Source organism: Cricetulus griseus, chromosome 2 (assembly GCF_003668045.3).
Source record: "Cricetulus griseus strain 17A/GY chromosome 2, alternate assembly CriGri-PICRH-1.0, whole genome shotgun sequence".
Classification (NCBI taxonomy): domain Eukaryota; kingdom Metazoa; phylum Chordata; class Mammalia; order Rodentia; family Cricetidae; genus Cricetulus; species Cricetulus griseus.
Genome location: NC_048595.1, coordinates 376745166 through 376765988, shown reverse-complemented (window position 1 = coordinate 376765988; position 20823 = coordinate 376745166). Strand labels below are relative to the sequence as shown.

Sequence of the window (20823 nt, the reverse complement as noted above, 5' to 3'; positions counted from 1 at the left end):
TTTTTTTTGATTGTTTGTTTTTGAGGGGTGTTTGAGATGGGATTTCCTTCTGTAGCTTTGGAGTTTGTCCTGTAACTCTCTCTGTAGGCAGATCTCTGAGTTCAAGGCCAGCCAGGTCTACAGACGAGTTCCAGGACATCCAGTGCTACACAGAGAAACCCTGTCTCAAAACAATGACAACAGAAAAAAAAAGGGGGGGGGAAGGGAGGAAGGAAGGGGAAAAAAGCAAGCAAGCTATGGAGAACAAGTCTGTAAGCAGTATTTTTCCACAACCTGTGCTTCAGATCTTGCCTCCAGGTCACTGCCTTGAGTTCCTCCTTTGGCTTCCCTCAGTGATGAACTGTGACTAGGGTGTGTAAACCCTTTCTTCCCCAAGTTACTTTTGGTCAATGTTTTATCACAGCAATAAAAAGAAAATTAGGAAAACTACTTGTTTGTTTGTTTGTTTGTTTTGTTTTTCGAGACAGGGTTTCTCTGTAGCTTTGGAGGCTGTCCTGGCACTCACTCTGTAGACCAGGCTGGCCTCGAACTCACAGAGATACGCCTGCCTCTGCCTCCCGAGTGCTGGGATTAAAAGCGTGTGCCACCACTACCACCTGACTTTAAATAATATTTCTTATTTTCCAGAATTGATTATTTTTCTGCCATTTTCCTTTCAACATGAAAGAGGATCAAATTGTGCAGGAAGAATCAGGATTCCAAGATGAGGAGGTATAATAAGAATGTTGGAAGTTATGATGATGTTCAGTTTTCCATGAAAATCAAATTTCTTGTTTAGGAACTGAAAGTAGAAATAAGACATACATATAAATGTGTAACAATTTCTTTGGCAAAGGGTGCTAAGTTTAGCCACTTAGCAACTAGTATGAAAGTTTTTGTTGTTTGTTTTGCAATAGAAGAGATCCAACCCAATACTTCTTTCTGATAGGTAAATGCTCTTCCACTGGTTATATCTCCAGCCCCAAATGAAAGCAGATTAATAACAACTTACTGCTTCCTGTGCACACTGGTTCTGAAAAGGATATCAAGATTTGTATTAAATAAAATAGGTCAGATGGGGGCTGGAAAGATGGCTCAGCAGTTAGTTCCTCTTCCAGAGGAACAGGGTTTAATTCTCAGCACCCATATTGGTTTGTTTTCTAAATATGTAACAACTTGTTTGAAAAAAGTGATTGATCCTACTTCAGTGTTTAGAGAAATGGACCTGAAGTATTATGGAATGACTAGTGAATGAGTATTAGTCACTCCCCAAAATGTGAAACATTTATTTAGATATGAAGATATAAGATACATTCTTTCTATTTCATTTAGGAATCTTTTTTTCAAGACATTGACCTGTTACAGAAACATGGAATTGTGAGTAATTTTTCGGTACAATATTAAACAGTCTGTTCCATTTTCTCAGCTTTGTCCTTACCAGCCCAATATAATTATTTTTTGATGTTTGTTTGTTTTTTGTTTTTTTTTTGTTTTTTTTTTTTTTGTTTTTTTTGTTTTGAGACAGGGTTTCTCTGTGGCTTTGGAGGCTGTCCTGGAACTAGCTCTTGTGACCAGGCTGGTCTCGGACTCACAGAGATCCACCTGCCTCTGCCTCCCGAGTGCTGGGACTAAAGGCGTGTGCAACCACCACCCGGTCCCAGTATAATTCCTTATTGTGAAGAGGAGCTGTCTGTCTTAAGTTGTTTAGCAGCATTCTTGGTGTTACAGAACAATTTAATCTCAGTATATGAGAACTGACCCCCCACGGGCCAGAGATTGAAACAAAGAAGCAGTCAAATCTAAAGTTGTACAGAATATAAATAAGGGGAACTTACTAACAGAAATGTGGCCCTGGATGGCAACAAGCCCAAGGAGAGCCCAACAAGTTGAGTTAGAAGGATATATTGGCTAAAAGTGACTTCATCAAAGCTGGAATGGGCTGGTTGATCTTAAGCTAATACCAAAGAGACACACTCCAGTGCCTGGTAATAATAAAACCCCACACACCTCTCTAGTTGTTTGGTCTGTTTATAGTATGCTTGAAAATTATACAGGAAAAAGGAACAACCAATTAGTGTTACTCTGGGAAATCATGGAGTTACAACTCACAGATCTCTGTAGTCACATCAAACTGAATTCATACACCTGACCTCTACTCATGCATTTAATGCCAGTAGTACTCTACCTGTGACAACCAAAGATGTCTCTAGACACTGTTGAGGATTCCCAGTGTTTAAAAACCAATGGTTCAGCTGGGGGCATTTGGAGCATCTCTAAACAACCACCGCCACCCCTTGTCTCTCTAAATTTAACATTAGGTAGACAATGCTTTTATTTACAGAAAATCCTGTTTGTCCCAATGACCAGGGTAAATCATGGTGGCAGAAATGTAGACTATCAAAATTTGTGGATGTCAACAGCAATCATTGGTGTTAAAAGTTTGCTGAAGTTGTCTTCTGAAGTCTTCATATTAATCTCTTTCCATTGATTTTAGAAAACAAGCAGGAGAAAATCCCAGTCTTTTGATGATGTAGTTATTTGTGTTCTTCAGGAGCAGAAGGAAAAAAAACTTTGAAAAATGTAGAGAACATATTGGTAATGAAGTTCTGTAGAAGGAAGAGCTGAACTGAGGGGGTGAATGTGTGACAAATTTGCTGGCTTTTCCACCAACAGACTTTTCTTTTTAACTTCTTGCTACACTGCCATGGTCTCACTAACATTCTTGGGAAAATCAGGGCACAGCCAGAACATTTGGCAACCTGCTGGGTATGTTCTACTCTGATATTTCCAGAACATTTGGCTAAGTGGTGGGTGGGTTCCACCTGGTTGCTTGTGTAAAATTAGCATCATGATGGAAGGAGATGGACACGAAGCTCATGACATAGTACAGGAGACTTTCAGGCTGGCATTTTATCAATCTGCTATGCCCATTCTTTTATTTCAGAATATGGCTGATATTAAGAAACTGAAGTCTGTAGGAATCTGTACCATTAAAGGGATACAAATGACAACAAGAAGAGCCCTCTGCAACGTCAAAGGGCTCTCAGAAGCCAAAGTGGACAAGATTAAAGAGGCAGCCAACAAACTTATTGTAAGCCAAATTCATTTTTTTTTTGCTGTTTTAGTTTAGCAGAGTTGTCTTTGTAGCCTATATCATAAACACTAGAAACTACAATAGGAACCTTAAGTTCCTGTAGATCACAATATATTATACTCCCAGTGTTACCTGCTTATTACCTCAATCCCAAAGCCACAGCAATTAGTTTCTGGAAGTCTAAGGTAAGCATAGAAACATAGACTGGCCCTGAGATTCATTCCTAGAACCCACATGATAGAAATAGACACCACAATATCACCCCTAATACACACACAGTTAAACACTTAGAGTTAAAGTAATTAAAAATCTAAAAAGAAAATCTGGTTTTATTTTGTTTTTAAAGATACTTGGAATACTATTGAAGGTAATTACTTTACCAAAACTTTTTCTCTGCCGTGTGTTTGTTTTTATCTGTCCCCTCCTTAGTTTGGTCTTTTTTCTCATATATGCCTATAGCAGCTCAGAAGCTCAGTGTTAAAAGAATTTTCTCTTTCCTGGAATAGGCCAGGTAAGACAGCCCTGGATTGGAGAAAGATTAGCATCAGCTGGGTCTATGTGTGTGCAGCTGAAATAGATATAACCATGAATGTGTTCAATGTGTTACATGAATGAGGCAACCGAGTTCATAATCTATACCTTTCATTGGCACCATGGACTGAAAGTAGTCAGGCTGTCAGGAAAAGGCATATAGCCTTAGACCTGAATTCTCCTGTAGAGTTATGGGGATCATCAGAGGACCCTATTTTTAGTGTAGAAATAGGAATGTACAGAAAAGTAGTCACCAAGTAGCCCTCTCTACAGAAGACCAAGGCTTTCTATTTATCTGTATGTTGGCAGGTGTGTGTGGGGGCTACTTGCACTTAATGGCAACAAGTGGAAGTCAGAGAACAATTTTGTGGAGTTGACTCTCAACTTTGACCTTTAGTTGGGTTTTGGGATTGACCAAGGTCAAGTTCAAACCTTGCTCTTTTACCCAATGAGTCATTTTACCATCCCCCATAGTCATCTTATCTTTAAAAGCTAAATCTCGTTATTTGTGTGTGTGTGTGTGTGTGTGTGTGTGTGTGTGTGTGTGTGTGTGTGTGTGTGTGCAGGTATGTATGCATATGTGTACACATGTGTGGAAACCTCATATATAATCCCTTGGGCACCATTTACTTTTTTTGGGGGGTAGGGTTTCTCACTGTCCTAGTACTCATGAAGTCGGCTAGGCTGACTGTCCAGTGAGCTCCAAGAATCCACCTTGTCTGTCTCCTTCCTTCATGCTTAGATTACAAGTGCACTACTTTCTGTTTTCTTTACATGAGTTCTGGGGACTGAATTTAGATCCTTGTGCTTGCATAATAAAAGTTTACTAACTGAACTATCTGTCTGACCCCTAAATCTCAAGTGCATGTATGGTGTATATACATGTGTTCGGATACATGTGCCTATTGTGCATGTAGAGGCATCCTGGGTCTTCCTCTATTACTCTCCACCTTGTTTTTTATTATTTATTTATTTTTATTTTATGTACGTTGATATTTTGTCTGTATGATGGTGTCAGATCCCCTGGAGGTAGAGTTTCAGGCAGTTGTCAGCTGTCATGTGGGTACTGAGAATTGAGCTCAGGTCCTCTGGAAGAGCAGCCAGTTCTCTTAACTGCTGGGCCATCTTTCCAGCCCTTCTGCCTTGTTTTTGAGACAAAGTCTCTTAACAGAACCTGAGGTTTAGTTTTGGCTAGCCTGGCTGACCAGTGAGCTCCTGGGAGCCACCTCTCTTCATGTCCCAGTGCTGGGTTACAAATACAAACAGCCATACCAAGCTTTTTACATAGCTGCTGGGGATTTTAACTCAAGTTTTCTTGCCTACATAGCAACCATAAATTTCATTATTCAAGGAAAACAAAACACCTTTTTGCATCCAGAGTCTCATCCTTTCTTAACCAAAGCTAGGCCTGAGCTTACTCTTCCCTCCCCTAAGTTCTTCAAAGTTTAAGAACCACTGACAACAAAGAAACATAATTAACTAACTGCATTAGGGTCCATTTTCACTGTTCATCACTGTATCAGCTGTAGCTCGTCAGTTCAGCAAATGAGTGATGCATCTGCCGTGTAAAGACATTGCCACGTGAATAGTGAAAACTACAATTTCTGGAATCCTTAAAATGTCTAGAGCCTGAGGATGCTGGGGAATGATGCTATTGAATGAGATCAACTGCATCGTTCAGAAAACTACTATTCTGCTTTGTGCCATGAATGTGTTTCATTTACTCTTCATGGCTATCTTCTAAAGATACACTATTATTATCCATCCTAGACCCTAAAAATTGATTCTGTAATTGTTCCAAGTACCCCTATGTCAGGCTACATAATAAGAATGTGAAATAAGAATGTGAATGAGAAAAAAAAAAGTTAATCCCAGCACTCAGGAGGCAGAGGCAGGAGGATCTCTGTGAGTTCGAGGCTAACCTGGTCTACAGAGGGAGTGCCAGGATAGGCTCCAAAGCTACACAGAGAAACCCTGTCTCGAAAAACCAAAAAAAAAAAAAAAAAAAAAAAAAAAAGAATGTGAATGAGGTGACTCTAAAGCCTTTTTAAAAAAATATTTTCATCTTCTATGTATGAGTGTTTTCCATGTACGTATGTACACTATGTGCATACAGTGTCTATGGAGAATAGAAGAGGGAGTTGGATCCTTTGGAACTGAAAGTTATAGATGGCTGTGAGTCACCATGTGGGTGCTAGGAACTGAACACAGGTCCTTTACAAGAGAAACAAGAGCTCTTAACCACTGAGTCATCTCTTTAGCCCCAAGCCTGTTTTTGTCCATGTTCTGATAGAAATGATGAGCTTAATAGCTGAGCATGTAGTGCTGGGAGGCAGTTGGCATTCCAATCATCTTACACTGTTTTTTAACCTCTCTTTCTTTAGGAACCAGGATTCCTAACTGCATTTGAGTACAGCGAAAAGAGGAAGATGGTTTTCCATATTACCACTGGGAGTCAGGAATTTGAGTGTGTATCTCAATTGTTATGACCACTAAGTATAACATTTGGAGTCCATTTTTCATTTTCTCTATCTCATCATGATTCCCACTATCATGGGTAGAAGTAGCTTCCTCTTTCAAAGGAATTTGTGTTTGTTCCAAGGTGAACATGAGATAAATTACATTTTTTTTCAAGGAATCCATGCCCGTAAGTCATTTCTAATTTAGCCTTTATTTACCTATGACTTGAAATATCAGCTTACATTACATTCCTTCCCATCTTTGTTGATGAAGAGAATTTCAGCCGGCCGGTGGTGGCGCACACCTTTAGTCCCAGCACTCGGGAGGAAGAGGCAGGCAGATCTCTGTGAGTTTGAGACCAGCCTGGTCCAGGACAGCCTCCAAAGCCACAGAGAAACTCCATCTCAAAAAACCAAAAAAAAATTCATTTCCCAATTTGTGTTTATTTAAAAATCAGTTGTTTGATTGAATATTTTAGGAGAAACAATCTACTATAAGACTTATTCCTCAGCAAGGGTGGTTCTAGCATCCCTTTTCATTTTCTCTTATGATTTCTGAAATGGGTTATCATTTTCCCCAATTTGATTATAAGGAGTTTTCCCCCAAATATTTCATATATATTTTTTAACCAGGTCTCATTAGATTATCCAGGGTGATGTTGAATATAGACGCTCAAGTGACTTTCCCTGATTCCAAGCAGCCAGGGCCACTGAGCCCAACTTTATTATTTTTTTATAATAGTTAATTTAGCTGGGTGGTGGGGGCACACACCTTTAATCCAAGTATTTGAGAGGCTTTAATCCAAGTATTTGAGAGGCAGAGGCAGCTGGATCTTTGTGAGTTCGAGGCCAGACTGGAGTACAGAACAAGTTCCAGGACAGCCAGGGAAACCCTTTCTCAAAAACCCTTTCTCAAAACAAAAGTTAATTTATATATTTTCTACTTGACTTATTTAGCTCTTCTCTCCTCCAAGAACCTATAATTGTAATATATTTATGAAAAAGCAAGGTGGTTTATTTTTTAGTGGTAGAACAGGCAGGATTTACTGATGAAGTATAAAGAGTATAGTGGGACACCAAGGATGACACCTAGGTTTTAGTTCTGAAGATCAGAAAAATATAGATCACAAATAAAGGACTTGCAGGAGGGGCAGATTTAGGACCAAAGGCTGAATATGAAGACTATGAAGTCTAAACTACTTATTAGACCCAAATGAATGCTAAGTTAAGTGCATAACCCAGGACTTCCTCCCTCTCCCTCTCCCTCCCCCTCCTCTTTCTCTCTCTCTCTCGGTTTTTCAAGACAAGATTTCTCTGTGTAGCCCTGGCTTGTCCTGGAACTCACGCTGTAGACCAAGCTGGCCTCAAATTTAGAGATCTGCCTGCCTCTGCCTCCCGAGTGCTGGGATTAAAGGCATGTACCATTGCTGCCCTGTCCAGGACTCATTTTTTAATACCATAACATCACCACTATTATGCCTAAAACTAGTAATTCCTTGTCATCAATTTTCCAGCTGTCTCATGGATGACGTGTGTGTGTGTGGGGGGTATATTTCGGGTTACCCAGGATGACTTGAACTTGTCGTCTTTCTGCTTCAGCCTCCCAAATGCTGAGATTACAAACCATGCACTGATAGGGGATGTCTTTCTATATGCTGTGAATATATGTTTCTCTTATTGGATGATGAATAAAGCTGTTTTGATCAATTGACAGGCAGAATTTAGCTAGGCAGGAATTCCAAACAAAGAAGCAGGAAAAGAAAGACAAAAGAGAGATGCCATGTAGCAACCAAAGAGTTAAGAGACCAAGGCATTCTCTGGTAAGGCAAGGCTACCTAGAGATACACAGATTATGGCTTAATAATTAAGAGAGAGCCAAATAGTAAGAAGCCTAAGCCATTGGCTAAACAATTATAACTGGTATTAAGTCTTAGAGTGGTCTTTTCATTAAGCAGCTGTGGGACCTGGTGGGTGGAAAGAAAAACAGTCCAGTGGGACCCAGACTAAATGGAGAAAAATCTTCATCTACAATGCACCACCATACCTGGCTATTTGTCTAATTATTAACTAGTAAAATCTTCCCAAGGGCTAGATGTGGCCCAGTGATCAAGTGCTCACCTAGCAGTTGCAAGGCACTGTGCCCTTCAGTGCCCCAAGAAAGCAAGATCTCTCCTCAAAGGTACATATCTTTTTTAAGTCTAATAATCTTAGAAGTGTAGTGAGACTTAGGCATTCATAAATGTTCAGCTATTATTCATAAGCTTAATTATCAACTTCAAAACCACAGATCTAATGCCACAACTCTCCAGGAGCTATTCTATTATTATCAGAAAGCCAAAGTCTCTCATACTTTGAAAGTTTTCAAACACCAAATAGTAATGTGTAGGTTTGATTTGTATCTGTTTAAATCTTTCTAGATTTAAAGTATTACTCTTCTGCACCTAATTCTAAATGTTCCTGAGTTTTATAAAGGAAATCATTTTTTTAAATTTGTTTTTATGTGCATTGGTGTCAGATCTTGGAGTTACAGACAGTTGTGAACTGCCATGGGGGTGCTGGGAATTGAACCCTGGTCCTTTGGAAGAGTAGTTAGTGCTCTTAACTGCTGAGCCATCTCTCCAGCCCCAGTAAATCATTTTATTATCACAAATAATTTGGGCTGCTTTCACAGATAAGTTTTAGGGTTACTTTTTTAGCTTCTCGACATTGCATAAATACCAGAAATTTTGACTAATATTTTCCAAAACTACATTTTCAGGGTGAGTCTTCTCAAGATGAAGAGTAGCATGCAAATTTTTTAATGGTCACCTGACTTATAAGATTTTCCAAGGGCTTTCTCTCCTTGTGGGATGATTTTGTAGTCAATGTCCTTCTCAGATTATACATGGCTAACTTTTTCTTATTTTGACTTATATGTATGAGCATTTAGTCCGTGGAGGCCAGAAAAGGTATTGTATCCTCTGGAACTGGAGTTACAGATGGTTGTGAGCCACCATGTGGGTGCTAGAAACCAAACTGGACCTTCTGCAAGAGCAGCAAGTGCTCTTAACCCCTGAGCCATCTCTCCAACCTCTTTTTTCCCCTCCCTCCCTCCCTCCCTCCCTCCCTCCCTCCTCCCTCCCTCCCTCCCTGCCTCCCCATCTCTCCCTCCCTGCCTCTCCCTCTCCCCCTCCCCTCCCCTCTCCCTTCTTTCCTTCCTTCCTTCTGGCTGGCTTCTAACTCACTGAGATCCACCTGTCTCTGCCTTCAAAATGCTGGGATTAAAGGCTTGTGCCACCACTGCCCAGCGCCCCCACCTTTTTTTTTCTTAATTGAAGTCACCAGGGCCCTTATTAAATTTGTAGATAACTTCCAAAATGCTTCAATTTGCATTTAAATTGCTGTCTTTCTTAGACAAATATAAGTCTATTCTCTTAAGGCTTTGTCTGATTTGTGATTGCATCCCCAAAGACATGCTAATAGAAACTACAAAGGCTTCTTAAGGGCTTCTACCAGGTCTCAGCACACATACTTATCTGCATTTAATGAATGGATGAATGAGATCATAACTTCTTTAGTTCTCATATTAAGAACATTAAGTACACTAAAACATTGTATTACCAATTAAATATATGCTGTCAAAACCGGCAGTTTTATTCTAACTGCTAACATTGTATATACTATCTGTCTTAGGGTTTCTACTGCTAATAAAACACCATGACCAAAAGTAACATGGGAAGGAAAGAGTTTATTTCATTTTACAACTCCCCCACTCCTTTCTCTTTGGCTTTTTGAAATAAGGTCTCTATGTAGCTCTGCCTGTCTGGAACTCGCTCTGTAGACCAGGGAGGCACTGAACTCACAGAGATCCTCCAGACTCTGCCTTCCTTGTGCTAGGATTAAAGGTGTGTACCACACCCCACTTGCATAACTCTCAGTCTCCATCACTGACATAAAACTCAAGGCTTGAACCTGGAGGCAGGAGCTGAAGCACAGGCTATGGAAGAATGCTTCTTACTGGCTTGTTCCCCATGGCTTGCTCAACTTGCTTTCTTATTATACCCAGGACCCTCTGCCCAGGAATGATACTGCCTACAGTGGCCTTGGCTCTCCTACCTCAATCATTAATCAGGAAAATGCCCTCCAGACTTGCCTATAGGCTAATATGATGGGGACATTTTCTCTATTAAGATTTCCTCTTTCCTGATGTGTCCATTTGTTTCAAGATGTCAAAAAACACCAGCATACTGTCTTTGAACATTTTCTTTTCTGACAGGATCTGCCTAAAATTTGATTTTTTTTTTGTGAGATAAACCAACAATGACAATCACTGGGGTTCTCTTAATGTCTGTCTTTCATATGCCCCTGAGCATATTAAAAATTAAAGTTGGGGGGCTAGAGAGATGGCTCAGCAGTTAAGAGCACTGCCTGTTCTTCCAGAGGTCCTGAGTTCAATTTCCAGCAACCACATGGTGCTCACAACCATCTGTAATTCGACCTGGTGCCCTCTCCTGGCCTGCAGGCATACATACAGGCAGGAACACTATATATATATATATATATATATATATAATATATATATATATATTAAAATTTAAAGTGGGGGCTGGAGAGATGGCTCAGAGGTTAAGAGCACTGACTGCTCTTCCAGAGGTCCTGAGTTCAATTCCCAGCAACCACATGGTGGCTCACAACCATCCGTTATGAGATCTGGTACCCTCTTCTGGGGTGCAGATATACATGGAAGCAGAATGTTGTATACATATTAAATAAATAAAATCTTTTTTAAAAAAATTTAAAGTTGGGCATGGTGGTGCATACCTTTAACTCCAGTCTTTAGGAGGCAAAGGCAGGTGGATATCTATGAGTTTGAGGCCAGCTTGGCCTACATAGTGAGTACCAGGACAGCCGGGTTTATATAGAGAGACGTGCCTGAAAAAAAAATTTGAATATTTAGTTAACTTTTAGAAACATTATCTGTGTACAGTTTAAGAAACTTATTAATAACAAGACCATTGCATGTGTGTAGTTCATACTTTCTTAGCACGTATAAGACCCTGGTTCAATCCCTAGCACCACAAAATAGACACTTTTTTTCTTTTGTTATTATTTTTGTTTTTTGAGACAGGGTTGTTCTGTGTAGACCAGGCTTTCCTCAAATTAGCTCTGTAGACCAGGCTGGCCTCAAAATCAGAGATCTCCTGCCTTCCCAGTGCTGGGATTAAAGGTGTGTATTACCACCACCCAGTTTAACAAATCTTTTAATTCCAATTCAAAAGAATAATGGATATAAAGCTTTAGGGAATCATTTACTGTGGATACTCAGAAGTAAGGACAGGGCTTATAAATTATGTTCATCTTCCTGCTCATCCACAATAGAACCCATGATCAAAACAGTAAGTGTTATTTCTTTCAACTATGAATTCCCATTCTTGTTGTATAGATAAATGATATGTTACTAATGATACAAATTGCATCTTTTTTTTGAGGTCTCTCTACATAGTCCTGGCTGTCCTATAGAGTGTCCTGAACTTACTCCATAGACCAGACTGGCCTAGAACTCACAGACCCCCCCTGTCTCTGCCTCCTGAGTGCTGGGATTAAAGGCGTGGGCCACCACACCCAACTCATCTCCTTTCTTGATGTATGAATTTATAGTTTGTCACCAATACTTTATATTTGTTTCCAGTAAATTACTAGGAGGTGGCATTGAAAGTATGGCAATTACAGAAGCTTTTGGAGGTAGGTAGAACCTTAATAGTTTTATTTGAAGTGACATATGCTTATATATGAATAAATATATAATTAAACAATAAAAAATAAGCTCCTATTTGGAAATTTTTGATAAAGTATTAACTATTATAGTACAGGATCATTACAAGGTAAAATGAAAATTTATACTAACATTAGCATATTGACATTTTCCTTCCTCTTATCTCTGATCACTATAGAAAGAAATTGAATTTTTTTTCTTATTCCCTTAAAAAGTAATTCAATAATAAGGTCGATCTTTTGTTTAGGCAATGCATATTCCATGAATTTAAAGAATAAATTTCTTCTCAGTTTATAGCATATATAATATGGTGTGTGTGTGTGTGTGTGTGTGTGTGTGTGTGTGTGTGTGTGTGTGTATACAGGGTCTTATTGTGTGGCCCTGACTGGCCTGGAATTCACAAAGAACTACTTGCCTTTGCTTCCCAAGTGCTAATATTAAAGGCCTGCACCACCATACCTGGCCTATATGCTATATTTTTACAAATAATCTATGTGTAGCTGTTTTAAATGCTGAATCTGACAATCTAATATTTGCAGTCTTAGAGAACTAAATGTTTTGTTGTTATTTCTGTTGACTTGAAGAAATCTGATTTTTATTATTTCTATTTACTCAATCTTAGCCATTTCTTTTCTTGTATATTATTTGTAAGCTTTTAAAAAATTTAAACTGAGAGTTCAGTGGACCTAAGTGATTAGGGAAGTATTCCTATGGAGAACATTTGCTTCTGCTGGTGAATGGGGATGTCACCATTCAAGATCACATCAGCTTTTCCTGGAGGATCTCAGCACAGTCAAAGAGCCTGGCTGTCTTTTCTGTGGTCAGGTCTTAAATTTTCAGTTGTGTGAATAGTCCTATGAAAGATTTGCTTTAAATTAACTTTAACCTAAACAGTACTTATGTTGAGGAGATGAATATGTTTTCTCTCCCACTTTTGGTACTCATACATGCAGCATCATTTTGAGATAGGACATACGTTAAGAGTGAGATTTGACACTTAGAAAGCAGTGAGGTCTTCCATGGAGGGGAGTTCTGGAGATGGAATTCCGGACCTTGGGCATTTTAGACAAGTGCTGTACTACTAAGCAACACTCCTAACCCAAATGAAGTGTTAGTTTTGTTTGTTTAGTGAAAAGATTTAAATAAGGGGCTGGAGAGATGGCTCAGAAGCTAAGAGCACTGGCTGCTCTTCTAGAGGTCCTGAGTTCAATTCCCAGCAACCACATTGTGGCTCACAACCACCATGAGATTTGGTGCCCTCTTCTGGCCTGAAAATATACATGCTATTAGAATACTGATAACACAATAAATAAATCTTTAAATATATATATATACTAACTGTACTTTTCTAAATTTCTAAATTTCACAGAATTTCGTACTGGAAAAACTCAGCTGTCTCATACCCTCTGTGGTAAGAACACATACTAACATCAACAACATGACAGTGATAGTCAGAACGTTTACTTACTAGACCTCTATTGCATTTTACATGATCTTATGCAGTCAGACCAAATGTTTAAGAAAACGAAAGTTCAAGAGGTTAAGTAAACAGTCCATTGTTAGTTACACAGATGATTTTGGAATATGTGTATTTGAGGTACTGTTGTCAGTGCCATACTGTAAACACCTGAATGGAAGTACAGAGAAGGTAAGTGGTTTATGGTGAATTGGCAGGAGAGGCACCCAGGATATCAAATTCTTCCTATTTATCTTTTCTGTCTTTTTTTTAAAACTAGTTTATTTAAATTTTATTTTATGTGCATTGGTGTGAAGTGTTAGATCCCCTGGAACTGCAGTTACAGACAGTTGTGAGCTGCCATGTGGGTACTGGGAATTGAACCCTGGTCCTCTGGAAGAACAGCCAGTGCTCTTAACCACTGAGCCATCTCTCCAGCCCTCTTTTCTGTCTTTTTAAAAAACATGGTCTAAAATACTTTACTGCCTGTGGGCAGTAAAATACTTTACTACTCCAGAGAGAAGCATAAAATTAAATTTGGGGCCCAGTGAATAAAGGGACTTGCCTCCAAACCTGAGAAACTGAGTTTGATCCCTAAAACCCATATAGTGGTAGGAGAGAGCTGACTCCTACAGTTATCCTCTGACCTCCACAAATATGCCATTGCATCACGTGTCCCTAAAATAAATAAGTAAATATAATTTTGGGTTTTTATTTGTTTGTTTGTTTTGAGGCAGGGCTTGCTATATAGCTCTGGCTAGACTGAAACTTGCTGTGTAAACTAGTCTGGCCTCGAACTCACAGAGATCGGCTTGTATTTGCCTCTCAAGTGCTGGAATTAAATGCATATACCACCACACCTAGCAAATACAAATTTTTACGAGTAAATATATAACTTTTTATGAAACAAAATAAACAAGAAACTCCTTATTCACAAAGATTCTATTTGCATTTCTTTTACTTAAAAGGAACAAAAAGAGCTGGAGAGATGGCTCAGAGGTTAAGAGCACTGGCTGCTCTTCCAGAGGTTCTGAGTTCAATTCCCAGCAACCACATGGTGGATCACAGCCATCTATAGTGGGATCTGATGGCCTCTTCTGGCATAAAGTTGTACATGCAGATAGAGCACTCATACATAAAATCAATAAATAAAACTTAAAAAAATAAAAGGAACATAGTAAAGTAGTTAAGCTGGGCATTGGTGGCACTTGCCTTTAGTCACAGCACTTGGGAGGCAGAGGCAGGCAGATCTCTGTGAGTTCGAGACCAGGCTGGTCTACAGAGTGAGTTCCAGGATAGGCTCCAAAATAATACAGAGAAACCCTATCTCAAAAAAACAAAAAAAAAAGAAAGTGGTTAAAAGGGTTCAGATGTACACCCTAACACATATGTGAACATGCATATATACAAGCAAACACAACACACAAACACACACATAAGAAAAAAGTGAACAGGGGGCCAGTATTCTAGAATTAACATGTCTTGGTTCTATCACTGATAGCTGTATGACTGTGGGCAAGTTGCCTTACCCCTTTAATTGTCCTCATAGTAAAACTGAAATAATAGTAGTGACAAATCTTGGGGGAGTTTTGAAAAGAAATGAAATAATCTGTATGTCTAGTATGAAGTAATTCTTTATGTTAATTATCGCAATACAATACATATGAGTTGGGGATATGTCACTTTTGTAAAAAGCTGGGTATTACAGCACACACCTATAATCACAGTGCTGGGGAGACTGAAGCAGGAAGATTCCTGGCCCTTGCTGTCCAGCCAGTTTGGCACAATCAGTAAGTTCCATATTTAGTGTGAGATGTTGTCTCACAAATGGTGGACATACATGTGCACACACATAGGAACAGGTACACATGCCTACAGTACACACATACATATGTATACATGCAATGTAAATACATTTAAATATTAGAGTAATTGAAAGGTAACTAAAATAAATTATTTAGCATAAATTATATTTGTGATTATTATGAAAATAAAATTAGTAAAATTTAAATTCCAGTTGTTTATTTGGAGAATTGGCTTTGACAAACATTTCCTATTGTGAAAGGTATTAAAATTCTCAGTTAAATTATTATCCTGGCAAGTACTTATTTTACTACTGGTTTCGGAGTTGGAAACACAGCAATTTTTAGAAGCCACAAGGTCATTCTTCTTTGCTAAGTTTACTAGAGTTGCAACAAGCATAAACTTAAGGTTAATTTATGTGTTTATTTCTGCAAAGTTTATTCATTCCTGTTAATATTAATTTTTAATTGTTCCCTAGTGACAGCGCAACTTCCAGGAGCAGGCGGCTACTCAGGAGGAAAAATTATCTTCATTGATACAGAAAATACTTTGTAACCCTTTTATTTAAATAAGGCCCCAGGGCAGTATGGTAGAGAAATATTACTACAAAAGAGAATGTGTCTTGATGTATCATTTCTGTTGATCCTAGTAATCAACAATAATGACAAAAGCCAAGGGACAGCAGTGTTGACCAAGTACTCAGCTTGATTTACTTCTCTTCATGGTTTGACACAAAATGACAAAACAAATACATGAAATTGTATCTTAATCATTTTTTTTTCTAGACAGGGTTTCTCTGTGGCTTTGGAGGCTGTCCTGGAACTAGCTCTTGTAGACCAGGCTGGTCTCTAACTCACAGAGATCCGACTGCCTCTGCCTCCCTCTGCCACCACCACCCGGCATCTTAATCATTTTTAAAACTTCATATCCAAAGGTTTTGCCTCAATAGAAGGAAAGACTTGAATGGCTTAAATATACAGAAGGAAAGGGTCAGAGCTGTTTGTGTCACAGAGAATATGACAGTTTAATTGATATAAAAGTATTCCAGAGTACACAGCCAGAAAAGTGATTTGGGTCAAAGACATGAAGGATTTTGAAACCAGATGGTGGATGTCAATTAGATATTTTGTCAAAAATCTAGGAAAATGGAAATTTCTACTAGGTTTGAAGAAATAAGAAAAGAAGCTGGGCATGGTAGTGGACGCCTTTAATCCCAGCACCCAGGAGGCAGAGGCAGGCAGATCTCTGCGAGTTTGAGACCAGCTTGGTACGTAGTAAGTTCCAGGACAATCAGGGCTGTTACATAGAGAAACCCTGTCTCAAACAAACAAATGAAGAAAAAACAAACAGAAAAGGAGAGGAAACATTAACAAGGGAAACTGCAGACAAAGGAGAGTGGCTTAAGAGGTCATCCCTGGGTCTCATTTAGGCAGAGAGCAGAATGGTGCTGAGGACAACTGATATATGAGGGATAAGAGGATGTACAGATGACTGGGAAATTCTGAGGAAAAGGTGGAGTCAGAAATGTGGGCAAATTAAGGATGGGCGTTGGTGGCGCACGCCTTTAGTCCCAGCACTCGGGAGGCAGAGGCAGGCAGATCTCTGTGAGTTCGAGGCCTGGTCTACAGAGCAAGTGCCAAGATAGGCTCCAAAGCTACACAGAGAAACCCTGTCTTGAAAAACCACAAAAAAAAAAAGAAGAAGAAGAAGAAGAAGAAGAAGAAGAAGAAGAAGAAGAAGAAGAAGAAGAAGAAGAAGAAGAAAAGAAAAAAGAAATAGAAATGTGGACAAATTAAAGAGAGGGTAGAGAGAGCTTATAACTTTGACTTGTGCTTATATTTACGAAGGCAACTAAAATGAAGAATGTACAGTCAGAGAAAGTAGGAGGAAGTCTGGTTGTGGACGACAAGCAAATTTGAAGTGTGAAGAAGAAAAGAGCAGATGAGAAGGATCATTGGAGTTGGGAATTAGTTGTAGGGAACATTTGCAGTGGAGTCTGGGGTGATGGAAGCATCTTCCAAGGAAACAGCAAGGGAGGGAGGCAATGAGTAATTGGACTTACACAGTGGTTTGAGGAGGTAGCAGATTCAGAAGATACAAGATCTACACAGCTTCATTAAAGCTATTCACAATGAAGCCCAGTCTGCTTCCCTAGCCTTATTTCTCAGCATTGTTGTAATTAGAGGCAAAGACATGAGAATGTTCCAACCTAATCCCAGCCTGCTAAACATTCTTTGTTTTGCTAAACATGCTAAAAATTGGAAAACATACATTAACATTCTTTAGGCTGTGAAGGTTTTTGTGTTGTCATCAAGGCCTCTTAAATCCCCCAGAGCATCTTTGTTTTGTTTTACTGAAGCACCTTCTTAAGCACTGCTTTCAGAAAGGTGATCAAGGTCGTAAAAACAGACCTGGCATGTCTGAAATGCATTTCACTTTCTCTTTTGACTGTTGGCTTGGCAGGTCATAGAGAAATCCATGTGTTGTTTTCCATCCTACAGGGGAATTGCTTCCTCTATCCCCATGTCATGATCTTACTGAATCATACAGATTGTTAAGCCTCTCATATCGAGGCCTGCTCTTTCTGATTTTCTGTAATTACCCAATTCAGAAAATCTTGTCATTCCTGAACATTGTAGAATTTATTATCAAAAATACTCCTGTGCTGCCAGGCAGTGGTGGCGCTCACCTTTAATCCCAGCGCTCAGGAGGCAGAGGCAGGCAGATCTCTGAGAGTTCAAAGCCAGCCTGGTCTACAGAGCTAGCTCCAGGACAGCTAAGGCTACCTTGGAAAAAAAATACTACTGTGGAAGAAAAACAAGCCAAGAACTATTTGCACAATGCTGAGAAATCTGGGCACAAGAAGTCTCTGAAGGAACCTTCTAACTTGGGAAAGGAGGGTGGGATATTTAGAGCTGTAGCAAGGGGGGGGGGGGCTCAGCTGGAGTTCAGCTAGTTTCAGAAAGAATTGACTAAGGGTGTTCCTCAGAAAGTGAGGAATGGCTCTTGCATACTAGCAATCTGGATTTTATCAAGACAGGAAGAAAATAGTTGAGAGCAAAGGGAAATCCAGGAGGGAAATCTCTCTCATGTTATTCTCCTGGGATCCCTATACTACTGTTTCTTGATATTTTTCATCTTTTTTTAAAAAGATTTTATTTATTTATTATGTATACAGCCGTCTGCCTGCATGCCAACAGAAGACACTAGATCTCATTCAAGATGTTTGTGAGCCACCATGTGGTTGCTGGGAATTGAACTCAGGACCTCTGGAAGAACAGTCAGTGCTTTTAACCACTGAGCCATCTCTCCAGCCCGATAGTTTTCATCTTATATTTATATTTTGTCTTTAAAAGTTTTAAGCTTACTTAGGGCATAGATTCTTATGACTCTGTTTCTTATAATGCTTTGCACTGATAATGGGTTAATATGGTCATCAGATCCATGTGGTAATCACTTAGTAAATACTTACAGATTTATGTGTATTTCCCCTCAGAGTAAGCCGAACTCTTTTGTTTGTTTGGAGGGGTTGTTTTGTTTTGTTATTGTTTTACAAGACATGGTTTCTCTATCTATCTCTAGCTGTCCTGGAACTCATGTAGACCAGGCTAGCATCAAACTCAGAGATTCACCTGCTTCTGCCTCCTGCACACACCTTTGATCCCAGCACCCAGGAGGCAGAGGCAGACAGATCTCTGTGAGTTCGAGACCAGCCTGTCCTACAAGAGCTACTTCCAGGACAGCCTCCAAGGCCACAGAGAAACTCTGCCTCGAAACTGCCACCCCCCAAAAAAGATGTGTGCTTTTACCACCTGGCTTATTTTTATTTTATTTACTTATCTATCTGTCTATCTATCTATCTATCTATCTATCTATCTATCTATCTATCTATGTTTTTTTGATGCAGGGTTTCTCTGTGTAGGCTATCCTGGAACTCACTCTGTAGATCAGGCTGGCCTCAAACTCAACAGAGATCTCTTTACCTGCCTCTGCCTCTGCCTCTGCCTCTGCTCTGCTCTGCCTCTCTGCCTCTCTGCCTCTCTGCCTCTCTGCCTCTGCCTCTGCCTCTCTGCCTCTCTCTGCCTCTCTCTGCCTCTCTCTGCCTCTCTCTGCCTCTCTGCCTCTCTCTGCTCTCTGCCTCTCTGCCTCTCTCTGCCTCTCTGCCTCTCTGCTCTCTCTGCTCTGCTCTGCTCTCTCTGCCTCTCTGCCTCTGCTCTCTGCCTCTGCTCTCTGCCTCCTCTGCCTCTCTGCCTCTCTGCCTCTGCCTCTCTCTGCCTCTCTGCCTCTGCCTCTGCCTCTGCCTCTGCCTCTGCCTCTGCCTCTGCCTCTGCCTCTGCCTCTGCCTCTGCCTCTGCCTCTGCCTCTGCCTCTGCCTCTGCCTCTGCCTCTGCCTCTTAAATGCTGGGATTAAAGACATATGCTACTAATGCCTGGCAATAGTTTATGTTCTATAAGCAATGCAAAAAAAGTGAAACTACAGACATGCATTTTTTGTTTCTTCGTTTCACTTGCAACACTTTGGAGTCACTAAAGACCATAGAATAAAGTGTTGATTACTCTCTGTAGTTTATTTATTAGTTATTATTAGCATCTTCCAGGGCACCTTTGTGGGTATACAGGAATTTACTAATTTCAGAAAGCTACCAACTTCTTTAGAAGGTGTACAAAAGACAAAAACAAAAACCTGCTTAATCAAATCAGGTCTCTTTTAGACCCTTGAGGTTACTTTTAACCCTTCATGATATCAAATTTATAATTTTTTTGCCACACATTATTAGTAGAATGTGAAGCTATTTCATTTTGAGCCAATGAAGAGTTTGAAGTGACTTGAATTATAACTTAGTGACACTGGTGTTCTAGAATAGATCTATTTTTATAGAGCTGCAAACAAAAGAGACTCACAAACCTTAGTTTCTAGTTTTTCTAACTATTCTGCTGCATAATCCTAAATTATTTGCCAAAACACTTTTGTCAGTGTCCTTGTAAAATAAGGACATTACAACTAGCTTCTAAATTTATTTTAAAACTTAATATTTAATTTCTGTTTTACCATTCTCTGTGACCTCCTACCATCACCTAAGGTGTTTGGAAGCATTTATAGAAAAGGGGTTCTGGCAGTCCTTAAGTGACAACTAGCTTCCAGAATGCTTCTGCAGACACATTGTTACATCTTAGTTGTTTTACTCGGTCAGTACTACCTTGTATAGCTAACTAAACTTTCTTTAGAATTGGTTTATTGAATCCTTAATGTTGGCACACTCTAGCCGTCCAGATCGCCTTCGTGACATTGCTGATCGCTTCAACGTAGACCATGATGCAGTACTGGACAATGTACTCTATGCTCGTGCCTATACTAGTAAGATCCCTGTACAGTTGCATTTTAAGCTTGGGTTATAGGAAGGTTGACAACACTAATTTATCATTTGATGATACAACATTTTCATCTGTTTCCTTATTTTATTTAAATTTTCTGCAAACTAGTCCATACATATCATGTTAAGTCTTCAAGGTACTCAAATACCTCGAATTTTTTATTTGTTGTCTCTCAAGTGTAGAGTAGCAGTTATTTTCCCCTGTGGTGCTGGGATTGACATACTAGGCATGTGGTTTACCACTAACCTAAAGCCAACCGGAGCAACATTCTTGCTAAGGTACCATTTGCCATATATGCTCAAGCAGAATATGCTTACTTAGTATAGTTGGGAGAAAAGAACTCTGCCTGTCTCTCAAAAACACATACATGAGCTTA

The 20823-nt window shown here is 39.6% G+C and overlaps 1 protein-coding gene across 1 annotated transcript in view; it reads left to right on the top strand.

Moving 5' to 3' along the window:
* The window catches only part of Dmc1 (DNA meiotic recombinase 1), a 44321-nt gene that overhangs the window by 8632 nt on the left and 14866 nt on the right, over positions 1 to 20823 (top strand). Inside the window, exons 3-9 of the mRNA XM_035438808.1 lie at positions 1312 to 1356; positions 2924 to 3070; positions 5989 to 6071; positions 11732 to 11784; positions 13185 to 13226; positions 15553 to 15625; positions 20339 to 20430. Of these exons, the coding sequence (XP_035294699.1) occupies positions 1312 to 1356; positions 2924 to 3070; positions 5989 to 6071; positions 11732 to 11784; positions 13185 to 13226; positions 15553 to 15625; positions 20339 to 20430 (535 nt within the window). The remainder of the gene's footprint in view (positions 1 to 1311; positions 1357 to 2923; positions 3071 to 5988; positions 6072 to 11731; positions 11785 to 13184; positions 13227 to 15552; positions 15626 to 20338; positions 20431 to 20823) is intronic.